At 36.5% G+C, this 25,895-nt stretch overlaps 1 protein-coding gene across 1 annotated transcript in view; it reads right to left on the bottom strand.

The window, feature by feature from the left end:
* Window positions 1-260: 260 nt before the first annotated feature.
* Window positions 261-25,895, bottom strand: part of CXXC4 (CXXC finger protein 4) — a 27,857-nt gene continuing 2,222 nt past the window's right edge. The window contains exons 2-5 of the mRNA XM_056803119.1: window positions 24,339-24,933; window positions 23,530-24,269; window positions 5,608-5,727; window positions 261-4,209 (exon numbers count right to left, since the gene is read on the bottom strand). Coding sequence (XP_056659097.1) covers window positions 4,165-4,209; window positions 5,608-5,727; window positions 23,530-24,269; window positions 24,339-24,660 — 1,227 coding nt within the window. The 5' untranslated portion in view covers window positions 24,661-24,933 and the 3' untranslated portion in view covers window positions 261-4,164. The remainder of the gene's footprint in view (window positions 4,210-5,607; window positions 5,728-23,529; window positions 24,270-24,338; window positions 24,934-25,895) is intronic.

Below are 25,895 nucleotides of genomic sequence, written 5' to 3'. Positions count from 1 at the left end.
CTAGAAACATTCAAAGAAATGCATTTTTTTCATTCAAATTGTCTTTCATATATGAGAAATATGAGTTTTTTAATGTCAATGGGGAAACAAAAACTTCATAGATATATTTTGCCAAAATGTCCTACATAATGTTCATTCAACTACTTAAGAGCATGGGCAGAATTATAGCCTTCGTTATCATGAAGGCTGCTATTCAAAGGTAATCTTTTCATTCTTGCAAATCCCACAAACAAAAGTTTGTCCATGGAAAAATAGAGATATTTTGAATACTAAAGTCCTTTATTCAACAACACAGAAATTTCACAAAAAAACAACTTTACTGGGCAAATTGAATGTGTTTTTTTCTTTTTTTACAGTTTTGTACATGCCCCATAAGTGATTTTCTTTAAAATAAATACACGGTTTTCCAAAACTGTTTTTCATAATTGCACAAGCATACATACACCTTACACAAATATCTATTAGAAAATTTAATAGATAACTGCACAGTTCAGAAATAGGAGAACACTGTGAAAGGAGTACATTTTTTGTGGCCCACATTTCTGAAAAATCTCCAACTTCCCTGCAGTTGTGAAAATGGAACCCTTCCTAACGTAGTAGCTGTCTTTTATTCACTAGGAATACAGATCTCAGTGTGAAACTGCCAAATTTAATAAAAAACAAAATCTGAAACATTTAGCTGTTACATGAGAACCAACTGTTTGATATCACTATGCATCTAACTATGATCAAAGACCCACTACAGCTTTTTGCTGAATGCCTTCGACCCTGGATGGTGTGTTCACTTAACAACTCTCTTTTTTCATTATTTGATTACAGATATTGTCAGCATAAAGACTTTATATGCTTTAGTATTAATTGTATGACTTACATGCCAGGGGTTCTGATAAAAGGGACTGTTCTTTTCTTTAAGGGAGTGTTTAATACTAATTCACAGTAAGCTCTCTTCTCCATCTTAGAATAAGTTAAAGGAAAAAAGTAGGTGTCAGGGTTATGCTATCACACAGGTCAAGAAGGAATCTTTGGAAACCCTTAGAACAAGGGGGAAGAATCCTGTTGATAGTGCCACATCTTTCACATACCCAGGCAGCTCAGGGGAAAACAGAAATATGATTTGAGGGCTCCATCCATTCACAAAGTTGCTGGATAATCCTATTGAAGTAGAAACAGGTACCCTTTCTTCACTACCAGTCTCCCACTCTGCTTTTCCCTACTTGGGTATGTTAATGGGGAGTTTCTCACTCCACTGGGCTTAGGGGAGAACATATCATTCTCTAGGACTATACCTCTTTTGAAACTTTCCCACACAATTAGTTTTTTTGTGTACTTTTCTTTTAAAGGTTATCTTTAATGTACACACCCAAAGACTTCAAAATTGCATTCTGCATTTTCTTGGTGCTTAAAATGGAAAAAAAGAAATAATATTAATGATGAAATCTTCCACATTTCGTCACTATTCTGAAATCATTAGAAATCAAAGTATAGGTATAAACTTAATATACAGTGTTCCTAATATACAAATACTTTACTTGTGATGAGGAAAATACAAATCAGGAAAGGACTGTCTTTCTTTAAGTATTACCAACCAGAATGCTCTACACCCACTACAACAGAGTTTTATTTTGTCAAAACATAAAAATTATATGACATCAAGAAACAACTATTAATAAAATGTATGCAAGAATCAAAGAGAATCTACCCTTCTCTGTTTTAAAAATTAGAAGATTTCTCTTAATTTTTAAATGACATGTAAAACATCACATTTACAATATGCAAATCCATCTTTTCTTTTAAAAGCAAATTTAAAAAACACAAAAAGACATACAATATTAGGGCATTTGAGATAGCAAATACATTGCTACTGATTTCTTTGAATGGCATTAGACTCATAATGTAGCCTGAACTGAATTTTGTTTTACTTCTGTAATGACAATCCCAATTAAAAAAAATTAAAAAGATGTAAAGCAAATGCATCAAATAGCTATGCAAATCAGGCTGTGCTCTATTTTGACTGTACAGAAATTTGGACAAGAACTTACACAGAGAGCTCTCGTTGGTCCCCTAGGGGAAACAGAAGTCTTTTTAAAAAAATAAGTCTAAAATGCATCATATAGAAAGTAACCAAATTAATGAATAGAAAACATTTTATCTTTATGGTAACTTTATTTTACTTTTTCTAAAACATTTACAAGTCAAACACTCAAGTGGTTTACTTCAGAAAGGATATTACCTCCCAAGACTTGCAGGCATTTGATGTCAGATTTTTTGAAAGCTAAGGCAAACCTTGCTGGCTTTCCAATCATCATTTGTAAGTTCTCTCAATTCATGAAAGTGTTAAAATTTGTCCACTGATCACACAGTGCCTCCTATGCTTTCCTGGCCCTTCCCAATTTAAACCTACAACTAAGTCCTATAAAACCCATTTGCTATTCTAATGTTCCCTAGTTCCTTCCACCACTCACTCAGTCATTCTTACTGTCTCCAAGATGTCATTGGCAAATAAACCTTTCTGCTTCCATCTAATACTTTTTCAGCAGATGAATGGGATGGGAGGGAAAGGGAATTAGAAGAGAGAAAGAGAAAGTCTGTGGATTGAGATAACCCAGTGATGAAAGAGGAAAGGGTGGAAACTACACGACAACTTGAACACTTTGTATAGTTTACCTGATTTGTCCCCGTCCCTCCCCCTCCCCCAAATTATGTGGGTCACTGTGGTACAAACTAACTTAATACATAGCTATCACTCCAAACACTTTTTGTGTTGATGAAATGGTTTCTACATCCATAATTGTTAAAACGATAAACCACAAATAAATGATAACATCAGTTCTATGAGGTGCAGATTCTCTGTATTTCCATTCCAGATTGAATTTTTCTTATTCCATGTAGTGTGGCAATGTCTTCTTAGGAATCAATGGATGGCAGTGGATATAATGGGGTTTTCCATTGGGGGACTACGTTAGAAGACCACTGGTACCACCAGGTAGGCTCAATGGAGAGAAGAGGATATAAAAGGATAAAAAGCCACATTTGTACATCTACGTTCAATTCTTTGTTAGTTGATATGAATGTACTTAGCTTTGTATGACTGAAAAAGGCCTCCACTTACCCAAATTCAAAAACAAATCTAACCACTGAATATCATATATGGAATTAAAATATTTTATAAAGTTTTCCTTTTACTATTAAAAAGCCTACTTTGTAGCCCATGGTGGGCAGGCAATGAGGCAAATATAGTCAGCCATGGATTCTTTTCCTAAGATATGGTACTTTATTCAGTCTGTTTCCTAGAAAACACTTTTTTAAAATATATAACTGCATGTCCTACTACTCTGAGTGCTCCACCTTCCAGTGCAGTCAAAGGCAAGTCAACTCCACTAAATACTTTGGAGGTATCCTCTTCCATACAGCTCTTTTGGAAGCAAGGTAAGTGCATAACCACTACTCTAATATAGTGCTCAAAAGATTAATTTAAAATTTTATAATGTCTTCCCCTTTTCAACAATACAACTGAAGGTAATTGCTAGATGCATCATAATCGCTTAATCTTGTAAATCTTGGCCTCAAGTCTCTACAGGAGGATGTGTGGCCAAACAGTGTTGCTGCTCCCGCTGCCACTGAACAACTGGCAAAAAGAAAAAATATATTTAAAGCTAGAATTTATTGCTCCAGATTTGACTCGCAGAACCACACTGTTGTGTACAAACTGTTAATCTCCATAGATGCTCAGACGTGATTGTCTCCTTGTGTCTAAACACACAAAATACAAGCTGCTATCTGTACAGTTTACAGTACTGAAACACATATATTTGGAAAATGAAGTATAGATATGTACTTTGCAAAGATACATGATTTTACAGCAGGGGTTTACCCAAACTTATTATTCTTTTTTTTTTTTACAGCCACTTTAAAAATAGACAACAACTTCACTAGTATAGCTAAGTTACATCAAAGAAAGAAAGAATCAGTGTACTGACTGGCCAATTCCCCAAGCTCCCAGATTTTTTTTCATATTTGTGGGTGTTTTTTTGAGGAAACCCCTATACATAAAATGAAAATAGTATCTGAGTATTTTCTTCAGTGGTGGACTAATCAGTTTCTTAAAACAAGACTTTAGTTTGCCATTCACTTCCGACTGCCTTGAAAATAAGATACACTACACCTTTAAAAGAACCATCGGAATGCTTCAGCGCTGGGAACAGGTGTTCTCTATAAAAAAAAGCAAGAAAACAAGTTAAGCTTTCCTTCTATGGCAATATAAAATGAGAATTTTTTTATACTTCAGCCATTTTTTAAAGTGAGATACAACATTTAAATAGAAAAAATGCCATCTTAGGACATTTCAAAAAATCAGAATGGTGACTTTCTACTGCTTTATTGAACAAGATAGACTTGGATATATTAACAATGGTGTGGAAAAATTCTAAGAAATGTCTCAAAAATTAACACAAGTAGCATTAGAGAGAGAAAATGATCCTGTATTTATGATTTTGGACAGGATTACTCAGTAGCCAGCAGCAGGCTAGTGCCTGTCTTCTGCACTGGCTTACAGGACAATTGAGTCATATTAATGAGAGAATCATCTTACTGCAAGAATGACAAAGACAATGAAGAAATAATCCTATCACTTACTAGACCTGTACTGTTTAACCTTCTACACTAGCCTTTCTCACTACTTGTATTTTATTCTAGTTTAAAATACTAAACCAACTTTGGACCTCATTTTAGATCCAATGAGATAAATGAGAATTTGATGCATAAATAATGCATGTTTAGTTGCCTATTTTTACTTGACTTGGCCCAAAAACATCTTTTCTCAAAAAAAAATTTCACACGGTCAGAGTCTTATCTAAAAAGATAAACTCAATGGGCAGGATATTTCAATAAAATGACCTTGACAAGGGGACATTATTTCCAACATATTTCCAAAATGTGTTTTTGTTCAGTCACACTGAATGCACATTCTACCTAGGTAGAGTGTACCTTCAGAACTTAATGAAGCTAGCTCTTCATTTTGAAGAATCACACTTGGGGTACAATGATAACCAATAGTTCATGGTTTTTGAGAACTTTTTTTTTCCCAATTGGCATGTATTCAGTATAATAGTGTACATAAACTACTAAGAATTATGCAGAAACTAAAATATATCAGCATTCTAAAATGAGTCTGCATTTTTAAGACCTTTGTAAACATAAGGGAGGTAGCATTGAGTAGCAAACAGAGATCCTGGTCTTGAAGCAAGGAAGACCTCGGTTCAAGTCCCACCTCTGGCACACACTGATTGGACAATCTCTCAGTGCTATAGTCAATGCTATTAGACCATGTAGAACAAATAACATGCTGACCCAAATTGGGAGGGAAAATTTCCTTGCTTGGAAATTCCCTTGACCAATAAAATCCCAGCATTATTTCCTAACCTTTTGTATACAGAAAAATACACAGAAGCCAAGTTATATCTCAAAATTTAGAAAAAATTAAAAAAAAATAAAACTGACATCATTCATTGATAGGGAAGGGAGCGTACCATCTCTTCATACTATTTAAAGAAAAGACAACAAATATTTTCCAAAAGACTACTAAAGCATGCACCAAAAATATTCACCTACTAGAGGAAGATTCCTAAATGTTTCGTACGTATTCCAGCAACTTTGTAAAGTGCTGGTTGTGGTGCAAGTGTAAGGGTTCTGAACTCCATTCACATTGTTCACATGCAGCAAAGGCGGTTTCTAAACACCAAAGGTAAAGAAAAAAAAAAGGGTATTGAAGGAATAAACTTAATCCTCATTGTCAAAGTATTTAATTTAATGTACATAAAAAGGGGCCTACAAGAAGAGGAGATTCTCTTGTTAAATAATTGTCATTTATTCCCTGAGTTGCATCATGGATTAAATTGAATTGGTTATATCACCAGAATTTGAAAACATTCTCTTTCTCATTCCCCATGCACTGAAAATAATTGAGTTTAATAAATCCTGCAGCATTAACTTACAATTACCACAAGTTCCTATCTTGCATAAACATAATCCAAATTATAGAATTTTCATTTGTACCTTAACATTCAAAAGAGTATATCACTATAATCCTCTTTATCATCCTTACCCTGCTTTATGAGGTTTGTATATGGGTATATGTGGGTGTGCGTGTATGTATGCGTACTGTGCATGCCTGCAGGTGGGTAAGAGTTAGTGGAGAACAGATGGAAAAAAAGACCCATTTTAGAATTCGGATAACCTGGGTTCAAGTTCTGACTCTAAATCACACTAACTTATGGATGAGTCACTTAACTTCTCAGTGGTCAAAAACCTCTCAGTTACAGGTGAGAGATGCATTGCTCATCTGCATTGGTGCAGGAAGTTTCCATGCCAGGATTTCTCTTTAACAAAGTGAAATTTGGATGGGCAGATGTGTGTGTGTGTGTATAATATATATGTAGCCATAATTATGCAAACACATATGTATATATGCAAATATAATTTTATATATTGTATATTACATTATGATATACATATCTATCTGAATATTTTATAGAAGCTAATGAAATAAAAATGTTTTCCTCTACACTGCAACTGAAGAAAGTTGATCTTGTTCATTTGTTCAACAGTCTTGTATAGGTTAAAATATCATTTCTAATGGTAAATGAGGTCTATAAATATATGCATGTATGTATTTGTAGGTACATGTGCATATATGCTACATATGCACATATAATATATATGTCTGTATGTTTCAAAAGGAAGATGTCAGAGTTAGAGTTCTGATACAGTACCTTAAAAATGAATATGTAAATCACACGAAAGCTCATCTCAAAAGAATGATTAGTTATATTGTAGTTTCATATTAGACATACACATTCCTTACTCGAAAGAGACATATGCTTTTTAATAACTGAAATTCAGTTAGCTCTTATTTACTTTTTTTGAAACATTAGACAAAGTTAACTTTTTCAGACGTAGTTGCATCAGCTGGAAATCAAGGTTTAGAGCCTGATTAGAAGGCCAAAAAGACTGAAATTTAAATATATATAAAATAATAGTTTCAGAGGGCAAAGAGGCTATCTAAGAAATCTCTAACCCCAAAAGCTACAACCGACTCTTCTTTGAACTAACGGTAAAAAATGAATATAGATTGTGTGAAGAATTAGCCAATGAGAGCCTTGAAATGTTTAACCTATGTTTACCTATGGTTTTATATGTCTTCCAGATTTTTTAAACATCTTGAACTCTTCCCTCCAAATTCCTGCTCATCAAATGTGCAGTGACCTCACTCATAAAAAAGTAAGATACTCTTACTCCTTGCCATATTTATTTTCTTCAGCTACTCTGCATTTTACCGTGTTCCAAGAATACAGAAAGGAAAAAAAAATAGCTTTCCCCTTAAGCAGAAAGCCACACAAAATGGATATGGAGAGGAAAGACAGACTATATTAATCAATTTCTTATTAAGCCCACTGTCCAATTTTCATCCAGTCTGGACTGATTTCTTGAAAGCCCTGCTTGGTATGTGAGCCATGCATTTTTAACGGCTGATATATAGGGTCGAATTGTAGTGTTCAGATGAGGTCAGTCATCATTTGTTGGAATAAATTCTCTAATGTTACCATCACAATAGGTGAGGTTATCTTCATTAGAGAAATGTCCTTTCAACCAGTTCAATGGCTGATCAGAAGAGCAGAGAGGCTTAAGTGTACTGACCATCCATCTACCTTCTGGTGGTATAAATCCAAGAGTCCCAGCTGGGGAATCGAACTCTTGATGAGATTACACTGAGTTTCTGGATCTCAGTTATGCTTGCAGGGAATCATTATCTTGAGTGACAGGGAAGCCAGATTCCCCTGGAAGTTAAGGGGGGAGGGGAGGTAAAGAATAGAACTGGAGTTGATCAGCATTGTTTAAGGCAGCCTTCAGTGCTCATGCAGGTGCAAATACTAGCAAACAGCATCCTTGTTCCCAGGAGGCATGTTGAGGAAACCAGCAGCCCCAGCTTTTCAAACAGATAATATTAAAAAATATAGTGTTTCAGAGCCCCTGGCCCAACAGGAACCTCATATGAAATGGTCTTCTCTCTTAAAAGTATTCTCTTTCTTTCTTTTTTTAAACTTTAACAGGGAAGGATATTTCTTTCAAATGGAGAGACAGACTTTTAAAACTACTAATTTCATTTTTGCTTACCTTCCCTATTCCTATATTTCTTCCTCAACTATAGTCATGAGTTATCAGACCTCTATCAAAAAAACTATCTTTTTTCTTCTTAACTCTTAATCATCAAGGAACACCTAACTAAAATATTTAAAATAAAAAAGAACCTCAAAAAGTATCATTTTAGGAGACAGAGATAAAGCCTCAACTTCTTTTTGCTGCCTACAAATGGTCATGCGAAAAATAATTTGTTTTCTGACACAGGTAGCCCTTGAAGCTAATGTATTGATATAATTGGCTACATATGTAGCCAAATACCACTGTAAAAATTCCTGTCTCCTGGGGGGAAGACATAACTAAAGCTAGTTTCCTAAAGCCTGGAAAAGGTGGCTAATCTCACTCCTGATGGGCATGAAGTTACAGAAAGAGAGAGGGCCATACTGACACATGGGAATGATAACACTGAAAATTTAGCAATTCTCTTCAACCGATCCATTGTCATATAACAGTAAACTCTAGGTGACTACTGTTTCTAAGAATTCAAAGATTTAGAATTTTAAGGCATTATGAAATAGTGGAAAGAATATTGGACTTGAAGTCAAAAGAAACTGGGTTCAAATCCTGTTTCTATTACATAGGGAAAGAATCAGTTTCCTTATCTGTAAAATGATGTAGTTGGATTATTGACCACTCCATTCCTTCTAGGTGTAAATCTGTGATTCTACATAGATCTTGCTCCATGATCTAGTTCATTTAGCAAAAGGGACCTACATCCCAATTAAGGGAAGTGATTTGCCTGACATTAGCCCTGTGACCAGGCCAAGCTAAAGCACTCAGATGTAAAGAATCCTGTGTGCCTCTTAGGTTTGTGGTGAATAAAATGCTTTGTAAAGTTTAAATCACTACAAAAGGGGGAAGCTAGGTGGCTCAGTGGGTTGAGAGCCAAGTCTAGAAATGGGGAGGTCCTGGGTTTAAATCTGACCTCAGACACTTCCCAGCTGTGTGACCCTGGGCAAGTCACTTACCCTCCTTTGCCTATCCCTTATTGCTCTTCTGACTTAGAACCAATACATAGTATTGATTCTAAGATGGAAGGTAAGGGATTTTTTAAAGAACTACAAGAATGTGTTATTGTTCCTATTGTTACCGTCAAAAGTCACAGGCAGTTAATAGCAGAGAATTATTTTGAAATATTCAAAACTACCCCACTGAGCAATCATGATTACATTAGAAAATTATATAAATAAATATTAGCTATAAGTAAAAATAACCACCATCCATTGTTCTTTATCTTTGATAATAATATAATAGTGCTTTGAGGTTGTTAAAGCATTTTATAACAAGATTATGTCATCTGGTATTCAATAAAAACTTCCGAGATTTACCCATTTTACAGACGAGGGAATTGCTGCTAAGAGAATTTATGTCCCACCCACAGTCACATAGCTAGGAAAAGGGGAAAGATTTGAACCAAGATTTCTCGTAACCCTAGATCCAGTCCTCTTTCTGAAATATAGGGCTGCCTTTATTGTAATATTCACATAGTCTACATGATTTCAGCTTATTTGCTTGTCTTCCAACACAGCAATAGAGCTTTCATATTTGTAGGCTTAACAGAAAAGGCTATACTCCAATCTAATGATCTGAAATATCATTAATGAAATCATGCATAGCAACATCAGTTTACTTATTATAAGTAAGGAAAGTAAACACCTACGTTTTATCTATAATCATGAAGGAATATATACATATACATATATATATATAATTGCCTCTAGATACAATGTAGAAACTGAGGCACAAATCTAATATCAATACTGAATACTGAACTAATTATAGAAAGTCAAGAAATGTTAGACGAAGGTGAAGAAAGCAAAGATTAAAATGTAGTTTACTAGAAAGGTTCTGTTGTCACTCAGATAACGGCAAAAACAATTTAAAGAAAAGACTATTTCTATTCATCAGTAGAATATAAGCTTCTTGAGGGCAGGCAATAGTTTCATTTTCTTTTTTGTATTTCCAGTGCTTTGCCTATAAAAAGTGCTGTTTTTCGCTTAATGGAGTCTGCTAATACTTTTAGTAGAATCAGCATAAAACCGGAAATACATCTACAGGTAGATATAGAGAAAACTAGTCCTCAGAAGCATTATATGCCTGTAACGAAACTATAAGTAACCCTGCCAAAAAGGAACTAGTGGTGTCTAGAAAAACAACATGAAGATGTTCTACTGGGTTAAGAATTAGCAGCCTTTAAGTTACACATTCAATATGTTCATAAGTGTATAGCATGGTAAATAGGAAAGTATTCTTTTGATACCTTCTAAGTTACACTTGTATCCCTTTCATGTTTTTTTTTTTCTATATCAGTCTCATATATGTACATAAATCTTTTATCCCATAGTATCTTTGGCATACACATGTGTCTCTCTTTTTTGGTCATTAAAATATTTAAAGCAGATACAATTATTTTTTATAGTTATAAAAGGAGATGAAAATCCCTTACTTGAAGCAGAATCTAAATAATTTTTTGGAAATGACACTTTAAAAAATCAATCATTTTTTACTTAATACTTGGTCATAAACAAGACACCAAACTTCCAGTTTCTGGGTGACTGAAACCTCTAACCTGATGAATGAGAGAAAGAGCTTTTAATTAATAGAGTCACTGAGTATCATTGCTGCTGCTGCCATATTCCCTTTGCACCATCTCCATCTCCTCTACCTCTATCGTGGCTACTTTGCCAAGCAACAGTTAGGGGGGGAAAACCCCAAGTATATTTTGCAAAGGGCAGATGGCTTTTACTCCTTTATTATGTGATAAAGGTGCTAAGCCAAGAAAAACCAATATAATCAAGGTGTAAACTGGAATAGCAGATGAAAAGCGGGGAGGGGACAAGGAGGTGAGATCAATCTCCTCATACCACACACCTGTCTAAGTTCTTACTCTGGCAAATGCAATGAATGTTCCCTTTGAACCATAGAAATTACTTCTCTCTAGAACTTTTTCACTGTTTTATTTCAGCTGAGTTTTTCTTTGTAGGGTATATTTAGTTATTATCCTCTCTTGAATTTTGTCAAAAGTTTGTCAAAAGAATCCTCGGAAAAATATGAAGTGGAAGACCATCAAGCAAACAAAAGCTTTTTATGGCATTATAAATGATCAGCTAATGACAGAGACTTCTGGAGCTTATGCAAAAAAAAATTAAAACTTGCCACTGTATGTGGTGTGTGTGGGGGGAGAGAAAAAGAGACAGAGATAGGGAGAGACTGAGAGAGACAAAGACAGAGAGACAACAGAAAGAGAGAGAGACAAGAGTGAAACAGAGAAAGAGAATGGGGCAAGTTGTAATTGATTACGTGTTTATATATATACATATATATATATATACATATATATATATATACACACACATACATACCCACACACATATATTGGTAAGTTGCAACATATATGCATAAATATATACTGATTGATTCACATCTCTATTGAGAAAATGAGTAATGATTTTTAAAGGAAAAAATTGATAATTTAAAAGTTTGGTTTTTTTAAACATGGTTTACTCCAACTGTTTAAATATATCTAATAGTGACAGTGTGAACAACCAGTATTTTTAAACTGAAATAAATGTTTTGGTCATAAGTAAACTGATATCAAAGAAAAGCTAGAAAGATATAACCCTGTCAAGGATGGCTGTAATGTTGACATTTTCCATGACCTTTATTCGTCTGGTTCCATAATTTTTTGTCTTCGTGAAGTCACTAGAGTCAGTCCTATTGGGTACAGCAATACCACTTGGTGAGGGCAGAGCTGAGAAGCAGGCCCCAAGCTTTCATGGCTCTTCTGGAGGGGGATTCTTTTTATTTGGGTGTTAGGGTCTAAACTTGCCAGGGAACTTTTCCTATTCTTTTTAATAGAGGAAAAGAGTGAGCTTTGAGCTGTGATTGTAAAGGCACTTACTGAAAAGGCTAACCTGACCTGGTCATACTGGTCAGTGATAGAGGAATTTGCAAATTCCAGGAAAAATAATAAGGTTGAACCTAAACTATGAGATAAATCTGTATTCTTTCACTAGAAAGGAAATGGGCTGGAGTGGATAGAGCACTGGCTTTAGAGACATGGGTTGGAAGCTCTGCCTCACTGGGTAAGTCACTTCCACTCTCATTGTCTTTAGGCAACACTCTGAGACTCAGTCACAAAAAAGGTATCACCCTGAATGCTCAAAGGAAGCAATCTTACCAGGAAGTCCTGATGTCAAGGAAGTCTTGGTCCATACCTACCTATCTCCAAGTGCTACAAGCAATAACAGTGAACAAAAATCGTTGTGTCCTACTTGCCACAGTGTCCTAGCCAAGGAAGGATTTTTAGGAGGCCTAAGTTTGAATCCTGGCTGTGCTAATAATTAGACGTCATCAAATCTCTCTGAGCCTCAATTCATTCATCTGTAAAAGAGAAAAATCATACCACCTCACATGATTTTTGTGAGGAAAAATACTTGGGAGCCTTAAAAATATTACCTATAGTTTTCTTATTATCTAGAATTTTGCAAATAGCTACGCAATGAAATTTAGTTGTAAATGTTTCTTACTACTTTGAGACACTGCTAAGATGTATATCCTGAAGAAACCAACATTATTGATTTTCTATTTATCACCAAGGGGAAATTAAGAAAATTCATTCTAAACAACTGACCTAGTTGGACACCATTAATAACATAAGGTATTCTTTTGAAAGCTATAGTCTACGCAGCTTTTAAAGTGTATTTGTTCTATAATCCCTCATATAGGATTTTCAATTTAAACTCCTTTAGAATGAGTATAGTTTTTCCTCATTCCTAAGGCTCAACACATCCATAATAGGTGTACAATAAATGCTTGCTGATTTGGCCAGGCTTATCATACTAGTATCATTAATATTTTGTTGAATATTTTTAAAACTTCAAAATCCTATACCTATATAATGAAGTTTAAGTCCCACAGCACTTCTAATAAGCTAGGCATTTTCTACATATGAGGAAACAGAGGCTCAGGGAGTTTTAGTGACCTGGTCTATGGCCAGCGCACTCAAACCATTATGTTGTGCTGCTGCCTTTCTATTTGAAAGAATACTATCATTTCCCAAACAGTCTCCATTCAAACAGGAAGAAAAAAACTAGCTTTATGATAATTAGATTTCTCTACTTACCCCCTCTTCCTTTTTGCTTCCTCTAATAGGCTACAGTTATAAAACAATGGATTTATTCTTATTTTTGTTAACCCCTAATCATTAAAAAAATAGCCTGTTAAATTATTATTACAATTTCACTCAAATGTTATATGTTATCTTTGGTCAGCCCAAGTCTTCAATATCTTATCTATAGAAATGTTGATTTTTAAATCACCTACCTTTCCAAAATGTTCATATGTATTGGTACTGAGAAAACAAAATAAAATTCATGATTTTGTTATATCAATAGCCATATACACATCACTGGAACTTTATTTTTTTTCATAAAATCAGAGGAGGTGCCTTTGAAATCATCTAGTCCCATCCACAATTTAAATATTTGGAAATGATGACCCAGAGGCGAAAAGGGACTTACACAAGAATACACAGTGACCAGTAGGATTTGAATTCCAGTTCTCTTAATTGTTCCCACCCACCTACCTCTCCAGTATGTAAAACACATTGGCTACTATTATAAAATGCTTATCAGGGCTTTCCATAGCAATATTTTTGTTATCTGTTTTTCCTGAATTTCTCTTGCTCAATTAAGAATTTTGCTATGATTTCTGAAATATTGAAATTAGATGATCTCTTGAGAAAAAAAAAACACATTATCATTACTTTAGAATGGAAAGAATTTCATTTTAATCCTAAGAATCAACTTTCTTGAAAAAGTAAAATAATAATTTCCTTGATAATTCTGTCTCCTTATTTTCCATTATATCTTTTTTACAAGACCTGTAAGTGTTGAATATAGACAATATTCATTTTTAATAAAGGTTATCAGTAAAGACTACCGAGTTTCCCATGAAACCCATGAAATATCAACCAAATCTTGTAATTTCTAATTTTGACAAGATTCAAGATGATGACCTTGAGAAATGTCAATATACTGCTTTTTTAATTGTATTAGAAATCATGACAATCCTAGCTTTTTCCCCCCATCTTCCATTCTTTATTTCTGATTCCATTAAAGCCAATGCTTTCACATGTTCCAGAATGCATACCTCTATGTAAGCCTTTTTCTATGGTCTCTATCTCTTACTATTTTCATATTTTCAATGGATCATTATGTTTGAAACACTCCTATTCTTTCTCCTTCCACATCATATACTACATAGATCAAAAACAGTCTGGTTTTCCTTCCCAGATCCCAAAACAAAGTTGTTCAAAGAATCAAAGAATTTTTTGAATGTATGTGCACATTTCCCAAGTCTTGTATTGTTTGACTAAAAGCATTTAAAAATTTCCTTCTCCTCCAGGAATGGAGGACTATATACAGGCTGTAAAGACTTAAGTATCTGAAGGAAGAACTTCAGATATTTGAAACAGCAAGAAATGGCTCAAGAGTACTACAACCCCTTCTCTTAAAGTAGGTCTAAAGTATCTTACTGAATTTCAGATGGACATAGTGCCTTGACCTTGAAATAAGAATATACCATTACTTTACTACTTTAACATCTTTTCATTTCCATCTTTTTACATTTCTAAAGTACATTTCAGAATTCATAAATTATATATATATATATAATATGTATCATATAATATTATATATATATATATAAATATAGCCACTTCCTCTGATTTTTTTCTCCACCCACATACAATGTAGCATTCTACCTCTTACCTTACTTCCATCTCCATCAAAACCATCACTGACCTCATTTAACCCATAAACAAGAGCATTTCCCCATGGGACTTCCCATTTCCTAACCCAGTTATCCTGTTCTTTTCTGCGACATCAGATTCATCACCACTATCAATCACAATTTCATCTCAATGAACTTATACAGTCTTAAAATATTTTAAAATATTCATTTCAACTCTCCTTCCCTAAGTCTCATTTTCTAGACAGGAGAACTTGACTCAATCTACCTTGTATCAGCATTGCAAAATAGTATGCTAACTTCCTTTTCTTTAGCCCAGTGCTAGGAACCTAGTAAGTACTTAAGGAATACTCAGTTATTCCACTATTTTGAGCCCTCTGGTAATATAAGTGCTTCTTTTTAAAAGATGATCATAAAACCATTCCTAACCTAGAAATATCTATATATGCATGTGTGTACATATACATATACATACACATGTGTGTATGTCCTTTTCTCTTCATATACTATTTGCTATGAGGTTTTTGCTACCATCAATCATTCATCTTTTCTGAGTCTCTGAGCAAGTCCTTCAGAATTGATTTCTTTGTCTCTTTGCTTTTGTAGGGATTTTCTTGTCTACCCAGCTCTATCTGAAACATAAGTTTTAATGTAGATGACACCCAAATCAGAACAGTTCAACAATCTTGCTTTCAATGACATGTAGTTACACTTTGGCATCTTTGTGTCAAAAGTTTTTGGAGCATGGAAAATTATTTATCATCACCATAGCCAAAATAACCATCATGAGTAGAGGAGAAGAAATTTAGGCTCATATAGCTAGGTTGAGAGTGAGAGACAGAGAGGAGAGAAGGGGACAGGGGAAGGTAGGGGAGGAGAGGAGGGAGGGAGAGGAGTTACGAAGAGGGAAGGGAGGGAAAGGGGGAGGGGAGAATGGAAGGGGGAAGGGAGGAGGAGGGAGCGAGAGAGAGAGAGAGAGAGAGAGAGAGAGAGAGAGAGAGAGAGAGAGAGAGAGAAAGAGAAAGAGAGAAAAGAGAGAAGGGGAGAGAAAGGATGGGAAGGAGAGGAGAGGGGAGGGGAAGTGAGAGGAAGGGAGAGAGAAGGGGAGAGGAGATAAATTATGCTTTCCAAAGCCCCATTCACAATTACTTTGTATCTACTTCACATAGGAAGTTCATTTACTCCTATCTGTATTTTATTTCTTCAAGGACAATGTAAGTTCCTTGATAGAAAGTGACATTTTCATTTTTATCTTTAGATCTGCAGAACCTAGGAAAGTGCCTGGCACAGAGTAGGCATTCAATTAATCCTTGCTGAAATTTGTCTTTATTCAACATTCTAAATAGTATCTGACTCAGATCTCCAGAGTTAAACTATTTGTTGACTTTATAGTATACCAACATTTTCTAGCACCTTTTTTACAGATCCAATATCAACTCAAAGCTTCCTTCTATTTTGAGTTCTTTCTAAGGACTTTCTTCCATTCCTCTCAAACTTTACACCCTTTGCCTTCCAACTTTCCTTGCTGGCCATACAATTCTTCAAGTTTTGTTGTAGTTTGAAGTCACACAATATCCCAAAATTCCTTCCAAAAATACATTTGAGGTAGACTAGACTTTGTCTATTTAGAACACTTTCCTCTCATAAGATCTAAACTGTTTCTTCTCTGAAACTTTTACTTAAAAATCTTTTAATTGTCTATACACATAATTTTAGCTGTTTCTCTTTACATAATGGAGAGATGAAGCATAAAGTTTAGCAGATTACTCAAGAACAGTAAGAAAAAATGAATGCCCTTGTTCAATAATTTTAAAAAATAGAGCCAGAGATTATTTGGATAGACTGTCTCCACTGAATTCAGATAACTGCTCAGTTCTCAGATACAGCTTGTTAGAATGGATGAAAATAAATTAGAATTTAACCCTTTCCAACTGAACCCACATTACACCTTGAGTAGTAAAATACATACTAAGAAGACCATCTGGATAACTAAGGTTAAATATAGATAACTAAGGCTAAATAATGACACCTTAAAGCTGGATTATCTGAATCTCATGAGTTTAATTATCAGGATGGTTGCCTGAATTTTTGTGACAGGGACCTAACAATGAATTCTAAAAAATATGCCATTCGGAGGAGCTTGAGGATTTGAGAAACTTTCAGAGTTTTGTCACAAAGTATGAAAGAGCCTTAATATCAGAAAAAGGGGGTAAAAATCTTTAATGTATATTTTAAAACAATATTTGTTGATCATGTTGCTTTCTTTTGTATATTACATAAAAGATAAAATTGACTATTTAAATATTGAATTATAAAGAAACTAGGAAAATGCAAAAATCCTGTAAGCTTAATGCATACCTGGATATAGATTTTTATAGTGTTAAAATAAATTAAGAGGAAGTCTAGGAGTTCCACAGAGGAGAAAATATTTCCCATAATGTTTGAGAGTAGAAGTTAACAAGCCTGCTGGGATCTTTTTAGCCCCTGCAGAGCTAAGGCTTCAACATTATTAAATGGCTGTCTCATCTGAAGTATGGTGCACATAACTCAATAAACAACAGAAAACATATGATGCTGAAAGGGGGGAGGCTTTAGATTACCCTGCAGAATAATTCAATTTCAGGACAGGTGTTTGCATGTGATGGAACAAGATATGACTGAAGAATTAAAAAAAAACTGCCAGAAAAAAAAGACTAAGCTTTCAGTGTAATGTCAAATGAAATCATAAGTTTCAAGAGATTTTTTCCTAGACTAGGAATATTTCAATGTTGTGAAAGGGACAAAAGTATGAATGAATAAGATCTCCAAAAATTGTTCATTTTTAGCAAAAAGAAGGGGATTTTTTTGATAAAAATAATAGTGTTCAAATGTATTCCACTTATTTAGTTAAAAAGTCTACTCCTAGTTCAAAGGCCATCCTAATTCCAAAAAAATGAATACATATTGTTACTATTTAAGAAATGTGAAAGTCACAATTCATAGGTCTGTATCACATATATCAATATATTTCAATGAAATTTTGTTTTCAAATAATGATACTATGAAACATGGCTAGCAATAGAATAGGAAGACTAAACTTAAAAGAATAGTTAGAATGTATCCATTGGGCATTTTTATGTTCATATTTGAATGTATTAAAATCAGACTGATAAAGGCCCCAGTTGCCCAAATATGTATTTTCTTTAAGAAATTCTGTTGGATGCCTACCCATTCAATAATAGACAATTCTCACAGGCCTCCTCTATGGGGACAACATATAATGGATAGTGTAAATTTGGGGGGGGGGTATTTGAATACTGTACATTGCCCATTTGGATCACTTAAAGGACTCATTCAGAAGGCTTCCTCATCACACCACCCTCAGTTTGGTCACATAGCATTAAAAAGGGGGGAAAACTATTTTATTCAGTATTCAACTAACCCCAAAAAACCAAACACCCAAATAAAAACTATAGAAGATGAATTTTCAGTATAATATGAACTAGTATATGTTCTTTAAATCTGGGTAGAGTTCCTATGAGCAAAGCAGTTATCTTTTATATCGTCTTTTCTGTTGTTTTAAGTTAATATTAAAATTTCAAAGAAATATTTAAACAAGATTATTTATAAAATAGTCACACTTTGCTAATCTCTGTGTCTGCCTATCTCTTAACTGTGTTTGTAATTTATTGATTCAGGAACATGAATCACAAAAAACTGGAGTGTAGAAGAATAGCAAAACTTTCATATTCCATTTGCTGCTTTTTAAAAATGTTTCAAAATGTAAACTGCTGCTGCCCTACATTGAAGCCTCTTCCCTTTAATCTAAAGTAACAAATATTCTTTGTCACTGGTTAATTCCACATGTTACTTTTGTTAAATTGCTTGATATGAGTGTTGTGTTGGCATAATTTGCAAATGGTTTTTAACTGTTTGCATTTTATTATTCCTGATTACCTTTTTAAAAGTTTCCTCAACATTTAAAATGATTAATTAGTGCATTTTCCTAATTTAGGAAGAATAAAAATATTTTTTAAAAAAAGCTTACACAGGATGTCTCATTTTATGCCTTAATTACTGTACTGATATGTTTAGGACACTGTAAATGTGTTAGAATATTATGGAATCCAGCCTATTGAAGGTTCTTCTTGGAACTAGCTAAATATGTTTTGTTCCCAAAATTTAGTTTTCTTAGCAAAACATAAATATTTGATTGTAGTTGGACATACTTCTTTAACCTCAAATTTGGAATGACATTCTCAGACATGAGACATTAAAATACTGAATTGGATCATGTTTCAATTCAAAGCATAAAATATTTCTATTTGATGCAAAAACTTAAAACAAAATATGGAAACCAAAACCAACAAACGTGTAAAGGTTATTTAACCACAGAGACATTGTATTTCTGTGATCATGTCTTGATACTGTTGTGGTTTTTATCAGTAAAATCTATAACTTTAGTCTATAACTACTAGGAGGGAGTTGGCCTCGACTTAGGAGCCTATTAGGTCTTTAACAAATTTTGTTGACTCTTTTGTTGTAGCTTTTAGGACTTAATGAAATATTTACTGAGTAATCAACATAAATCAAGGTAAACAAACAAACAAAATCTTCACAAACTCAGAAACCTTTTTACGACTTTAATTGACAGAAACCGGAGTCCCTGAGAAGCTGGCCCTTTCTCCAGAAGATAGCACTATCTCCATGCTCGACAGAGCTCAGAAAACTAAACAGGACTGTCCTTTTTTCCTGATTTTTCCAGTTTCTCATCAACCTGTTTGTTACAACCAGCCTTTCTATCTCCTTTCAATATTCCAGTTTTTCCTACAACTCAATGGCATTGTGGTATGTAACTTTCAGCAAGGAAAGTGAGGGATGGGGGAGGGGGGAGGGAGGAGACAGGCAAACCTCTGGAGGAGCTACTTGCTAATGTAGTTCCATAAATCAACTAATGGGAGAGAAACCAGATCTGTGTGGTCTCTAATGCTATCCCACAGAGATCAATCATGTCACCTGAACAATGTTTAGGGACCTAGGATTGGGGTTGCCCATGGGATAGTTTTATTCCTTGGGCCATATAAGATGAGACCATGTCTAACTAGTATTAGAAATGTGATGGCTGAATACAAATATCTATGTTTACCTTCATGAGGTATTTTAAGAAATGATGACAAAGTAATTAAAATCAGTTCCTTTGGATGAATGAATAATCATTGAAATACATCCAAGATCTTAATACTGCTCATCGAGGTGCAAGTTTTAGAAATTTACTTCCTAAAAGGAGGGGAATACAGAGATGTTCCTAGTTATTTTAAATAAATAAAGCCTAGATTTGCTAAACTATTTATTAGAGAAATAAACATTATGTTTGCAAATGTGTGGTGAAGAGTAGCATAGGAAATTATTTTATTATTTTATATACATTATGCATAGAAAATCATAATTAATTTTATCAAAAGAATTCCTATCACAATAGAATGCTTTTAAGGTGAACCTAATAAGGAAAATCATGGAAAAGATGAAAGCAATTTTAAAAGGAATACTGGAAGGGAAGTATTGCATTAAAAATGTAAGGGCAGGAATCTGAAAGCATTAATGTGAATCAGTCTTAAGTTCCACTTCCTAACCTAGAGAATCTGATTATTCCTTGAGTACACCAAGTCAAGAATAAGTGAATAAGAAAGAAGGAATTTAAGAAATGAAAAACTAGAAATGCATCTTATGAGACAGTCCAACCTACTTGATATCTCTCAAATCTGATCTGGATGCTCACTTTTACTCTTACTTTGTAGCCAACCATTGCACCTGATGCTAAATTTAGACCAGAAAGTCCAAGATCAAATCCCAGGATGGAATTGGGAATCTCTACTCTCAGTCAAATAAATGTCTAACCAATCTATAAGGCACCACCTAAGAAGATGATGAATTATGGGGACCATCAAACAAACTTGAAAGAGAACATAGTTCAGTAGGATGACTTTGCATCCACCAGCAAACATGATCATTGCTCTGGTTTAGTCATGTCAGCCCTGTCACTCTAAGATGTTTCCAGTTGGCTTCCTTACAACCACAACAATGTTGCTACACATGTGCTTTAGACAATCATGTTATAATTCCTTGGAGTTTTTTTTCCCTTTAAAAATGAACTAAATAGAAACTAAGACAACTGATGAAACTCTTCTTCTAAGAAATACTATTCCTTGAAGGATGTCAAATATTGGCCATAAGACATTCTCTGAATAGATGTGATTTTCAGTCAAGAGAACATTTTCAGATAGCTCTCTAGGCTGAAATTTTGTCTTCAAATCATCGTTAAGGAGAAGAGAAAGAAGCAGGTGATTATGGAAAGACACAGATGGCTAACAAAACCTTTGGTTTTTACTGGCCACAATGATTAAATAATTTTAACATCAAGCATAACATGCCTGAACAATTTTGAATGCTAATTGAATAACTCAGTCAGAGTCCAGAAAGTTCAGAAAATGTTCACAGAAGTAGATATATTGTCAAGAAGCAAGTTGGTTAAGAAAACCCTGGCAATGCATAATCCAAGTTCTCCCAGAGTGCCATACTTATAAAATAAACCAAGGAGCCATCACTGTTTCCCCATCTACCACGTTCCCTGGCTTGTAAGGGTGAGAGTTGTGCCTTCCTTCTAACTCAGTTGCCAGGTTCACTGGCATCACCCAATGACTGAAATGCTAGTGGCTAACAGCACAGGAAGGGGACAGAGGAGGGAGTCATGTGCCTCCTGTTCCTTATTAATTGTGAATCAACAGAAAATTTCTGTATTAGTGATTTTAATTGCTCATAGCCCCACAAAACTCTTAATAAAAATGAATTCAACTGATAATGAACTAAAAACAAAAGTCAAGGCACTGGATGAGATAATATTTTGCCACCTGAGGACTAAAGGAAATGAAACAAATGATCATGAGCTGAAAATTAAAACTTCTTAGCACAAACACTCTTACAGGGGAAAGGAAATAAGTATAATAATTTGATAGATATAATCATGTCATGAGGTCAATAAATCTTGCAAACATAGAATTTAGAAAATATGTGTTCTTTAGTTCAAGATTTCCTACCTATTTTTTCTAATGTTTGTTTGGGTTTTTCTTTCTTTTGGTATTTCACAAATTATAAATTTGCTTTTCATCCTTTTGTTTCATTTTTTAATACACCTACAATACTTCCTAGAGGAAATTCTCCCACAGCAGTGATCATTTTAAAAAGAATATAATAATTGATCACCAATGACAATTTATGATGGGATATCTATCATCTAGTCCAAAGAGCTCACATCAATGTTACACCAAGCATCTCCAGCTTTATAAGCATTGTATACATGTACATCTAACCAGAAGCACTGTAATCTTAATAATATAACAGGATTAAAATTGATTACTTGCTTGTTTTCCTTTGCTAAAAAAAAATCACCAACACCCATTTTACTTATGGTTTTGTGCACCCATCCCAGCTTGTTTCAGCACATCACCTGAAATTCCTCCAAACATGTCTTCTTTTATGTTTAACAAATTTAAAAATCTCACTTTATACAGCTCTGTATATCTGTACATCACCCATTTTGTGCACATATAGGCAGAAGAAATTATATTACAGATCAAAATATGTATTAATCAAACCTATGCCTAGCTATTTTTAGAAGAATTTGAAATACCACAAAATGATTATTTTTGTCAAAAGCAGGGCCCCTAAAGGAAATATTTTTTCTCAGTAAATTTTACCAAGCATTCATTTCTGAAACTATACCCAGGTATTCCTTCTAAACAAAATTACCTTCAGCTGCCCTAAAATTAACTAATGTATGACTTGACTCTGAGCTGCTTCCCATTAAAAATGCAGGTGTTTAGCTACCTCTGTACTTTGGTCTGGTCCCTAAGAAAACACCAACTCTATGTATATATTTTAAAATAGCAAATAAATCCGAAGAAGCTTTAGGTCATGCTAGGGGAAATAAGTATATATGTATCTGTGTGTATTTGTATATATGTATACATATATGTATATACACACACAAACACTTCAGGGAGAATCTTCATTTGCATCCAGGTATATCCCGGTTCATTCATCTCTTGTTATACTCTTTTTCACATCAACACATTTCTATGTGCAGAAAAATGTTTGTTACCTTACAGAAATGGTGAAAATAGGTCACCAATGTGTCATTGTGAGCCTACACATGAATGTATAGGATGTGATGAGTTTCAACCGTGTGCAGAAATTGGGGGTTGGGAGGAGAGAGCAAAAAGATGGGGGGAGCAGGGCTTTAAACCACCAGGGGAAATTGTGATCATAATGAATGTGAAACTTCTGAATTTCAGACCAATTCCATTTTCCCCCAGGGGGGGAAAAAAGGTTGGGCGGGGGAGGGGGGTGCTTCCCCAGTAGAGGGTGGTTCCATCCAAGGGGGAGAGAGGGTGCCCTCCTCCATTCACCTACTGTATTTTACAACCTGAATGAAGCTTCAGAAAAGGGATAATGCATCTTGAAGTTAGACAAGAAGCCCTGAAGGGGTGAGGGGAGGGGGGTGAGAAGGGACGGGGGGAGGCTGGGAAACAAGAAATCATCTCCTCTGACCTCTAGTGAAGTGCCAGGTTTTTTCTTTAGCTCTTCACATTTCCTAAATTTGCAGATCTGGTGTCCCGTTTTGCGATTCCTGCAACTGCTGCAGACTCCACAGTTGATAAGCCTCTTGCAGGGCACGCAGACCCCACACCTTTTCCTCTTCTTCTTGGCCGGGTTGGCTCCGCCAGCTCCTCCAGAGGAGGAGGAGGAGGAGGAGGAGTGATTCTGCGGGCAGTCTGCCAGATTGGCAATTTGAAACGCACTGTCTGTGACGGCTGCTGAGGCTGCTGCGGGGGAGTGAAGGGCTGTCATGACGATGACCCCTGGAGGTAATGAGATGCCCCCTAAAGCCGGGATAGCGGAAAAAGTCCCCACGCGTTCAGGGAGATTCATTATCTCTGCTTCAGCAGCGCCGCATTTGAGCTTGTTCATGCATTCCCCCGCCAAAGGTCTGCAGTGTTCAGGGGATAAGGTGGAGAGGAAATTAGTATTTGCCATTTGCAACGACGGCTCTGGCGGGCAGCCAGCTTTGCCCAGCCTCTGGGAGTCGTTTCGATGGTGCATGCTGGTCCTGCTGCTGCTGCTGCCGCCGCCGCCGCTGCCCGGGTGGATGGAGGAGGAGGAGGAGGAGGAGGCGGAGGAGGAGGAGGCGGAGGAGGAGGAGGATTTCCTGCCGCCCCCCCCGCCGCCGCCGCCGCCGCCGCCCCCCCCTCCTCCTCCTCCTCCGCCTCCTCCTCCTCCTCCTCCGCCTCCTCCGGCTCCTGCTCCTGCTCCGCCGCCGCCCCCGGCTGCGCCCCCGGCTGCGCCCCCGCCGCCGCCGCCGCTGCCCCAGAGCATGGCGGTGGCGGCGGCAGCGGTGGCCGCGTTGTCGCAGTTCCAGGGGGACATGCCGATGCGGGCGGCGGCGGCGGCGGCGGCGGCGCTGCTGGGGAAGATCGGCGTGGTGATGCGCGCGATCTTGGCCGCCTGCGGGAAGGCGCCCCCGTTGGTCTTGTAGAAGGAGGTGGCGAAGGAGCGGTAGCGCTCCATCTCCGAGTTGTAATCCACAAGGCTGTTGAGGGCGCCCTCGGGCAGGTGGCTCTCCTTGGGCAAGCCTGGGGCCTCCGGGCTCGGCCCCGGCTCCACGCAGACATTGGTGTTCATGGTGCAGGGGGGAAAGAAGGGGTGCAGGGTGGAAGAGGGGGGCGCCTGGTCCGACACCTGGGCGGGAAAGGGGGGAAGGTGGGGGGGAGGGAAGGGGGTGATGGTTGGTGTTGGGGTGGGGGCCGGGTTAGAAGGGAAAGATGGGGCGAGGGTCGGGAGTGGGGGTGGGAAGAGAGACGTGAAAGGTTGCTTTATTCCTCTCTGGGGCACATATCCACAGACGGCGAATTTCCAGGCAGCGTCTTCCTTTGCATTATCCTCCAACTGTTACAACTAAAATAAAGAAAGTCATTCCAACGAGATGCACGAGGAAAAGATTAAAAATAAATAAACCACCACATACATAGACGCGCTCATACATTCATCTTACAAGTCGTTTTCATGACAGTCATAAAGACATGACCCACACACATACACACATCTCCCTTTCTCTCCCCCCACGCATCCTCCCTTTGAGGTCCCCCCACCCCACTCCACTCCACTCCAGCCCAACCCAACCCAACCTTAGCCACCACCATCTCTACCACACCGCAGCTCCACCCCCACCCCCCATTCTTATTACACTCCCGAGTAAATGAATTAATAGCCTGGGATACCCAGGGATAGATGAGAAGGAAGGGGGTTACAAATGCCAAGGGAAGAGGGCACTTGGAGTACTAAAGACATGCAAATGAGGGGCGGAAAGGGTGATACTACCTATAAGCAGAGGGTATTTAAACATTTTGAAATGTGTGAACAAGTGTTGCATGGGCATGCAAAATATGCAATAAAAGTAAAAAAAAACCAGCAACAACAACAACAAAAAAAAACAGTCTTGGCCCTAAGAAGAGAACGAACAGGAAATTAACAAATGAGGTATGGAGAAAGTCTACAATGCATTAGCTTATAAACTGTAAGCAAACACAATACAACTGAGAGCTAAGCTACAATCTGAACTAAAGAGGCCGGAAAAAAGGAACTACCAGCTGCCACAGTGTCCTTCTGTGTCTGACGGTCATTAGTTTGAATCCCAGCACAGCTGGCTCTGTTAGGGTCTTAATTCAATGGACCAAGGACAGGTCTCAATAGTACAAGCCATTTGGTGGTAAGGTTGAGGGATGGGGGGAGGGAGGTTTGAAGGGTGCTGTTCTACTTCTTTAAAAGAAAAAAAGAGTAGACCAGATAAAAAAAAATAATAAGCCAGACAATTTCACAGGTTTTGATGCAAGAGCCTGCAGCTGCCATTAAGGACTCAT

This window comes from Monodelphis domestica, chromosome 6 (genome assembly GCF_027887165.1).
Source record: "Monodelphis domestica isolate mMonDom1 chromosome 6, mMonDom1.pri, whole genome shotgun sequence".
Classification (NCBI taxonomy): domain Eukaryota; kingdom Metazoa; phylum Chordata; class Mammalia; order Didelphimorphia; family Didelphidae; genus Monodelphis; species Monodelphis domestica.
The sequence above is the reverse complement of the archived record's forward strand: the minus strand, read 5'-3'. Positions and strand labels throughout refer to the sequence as shown.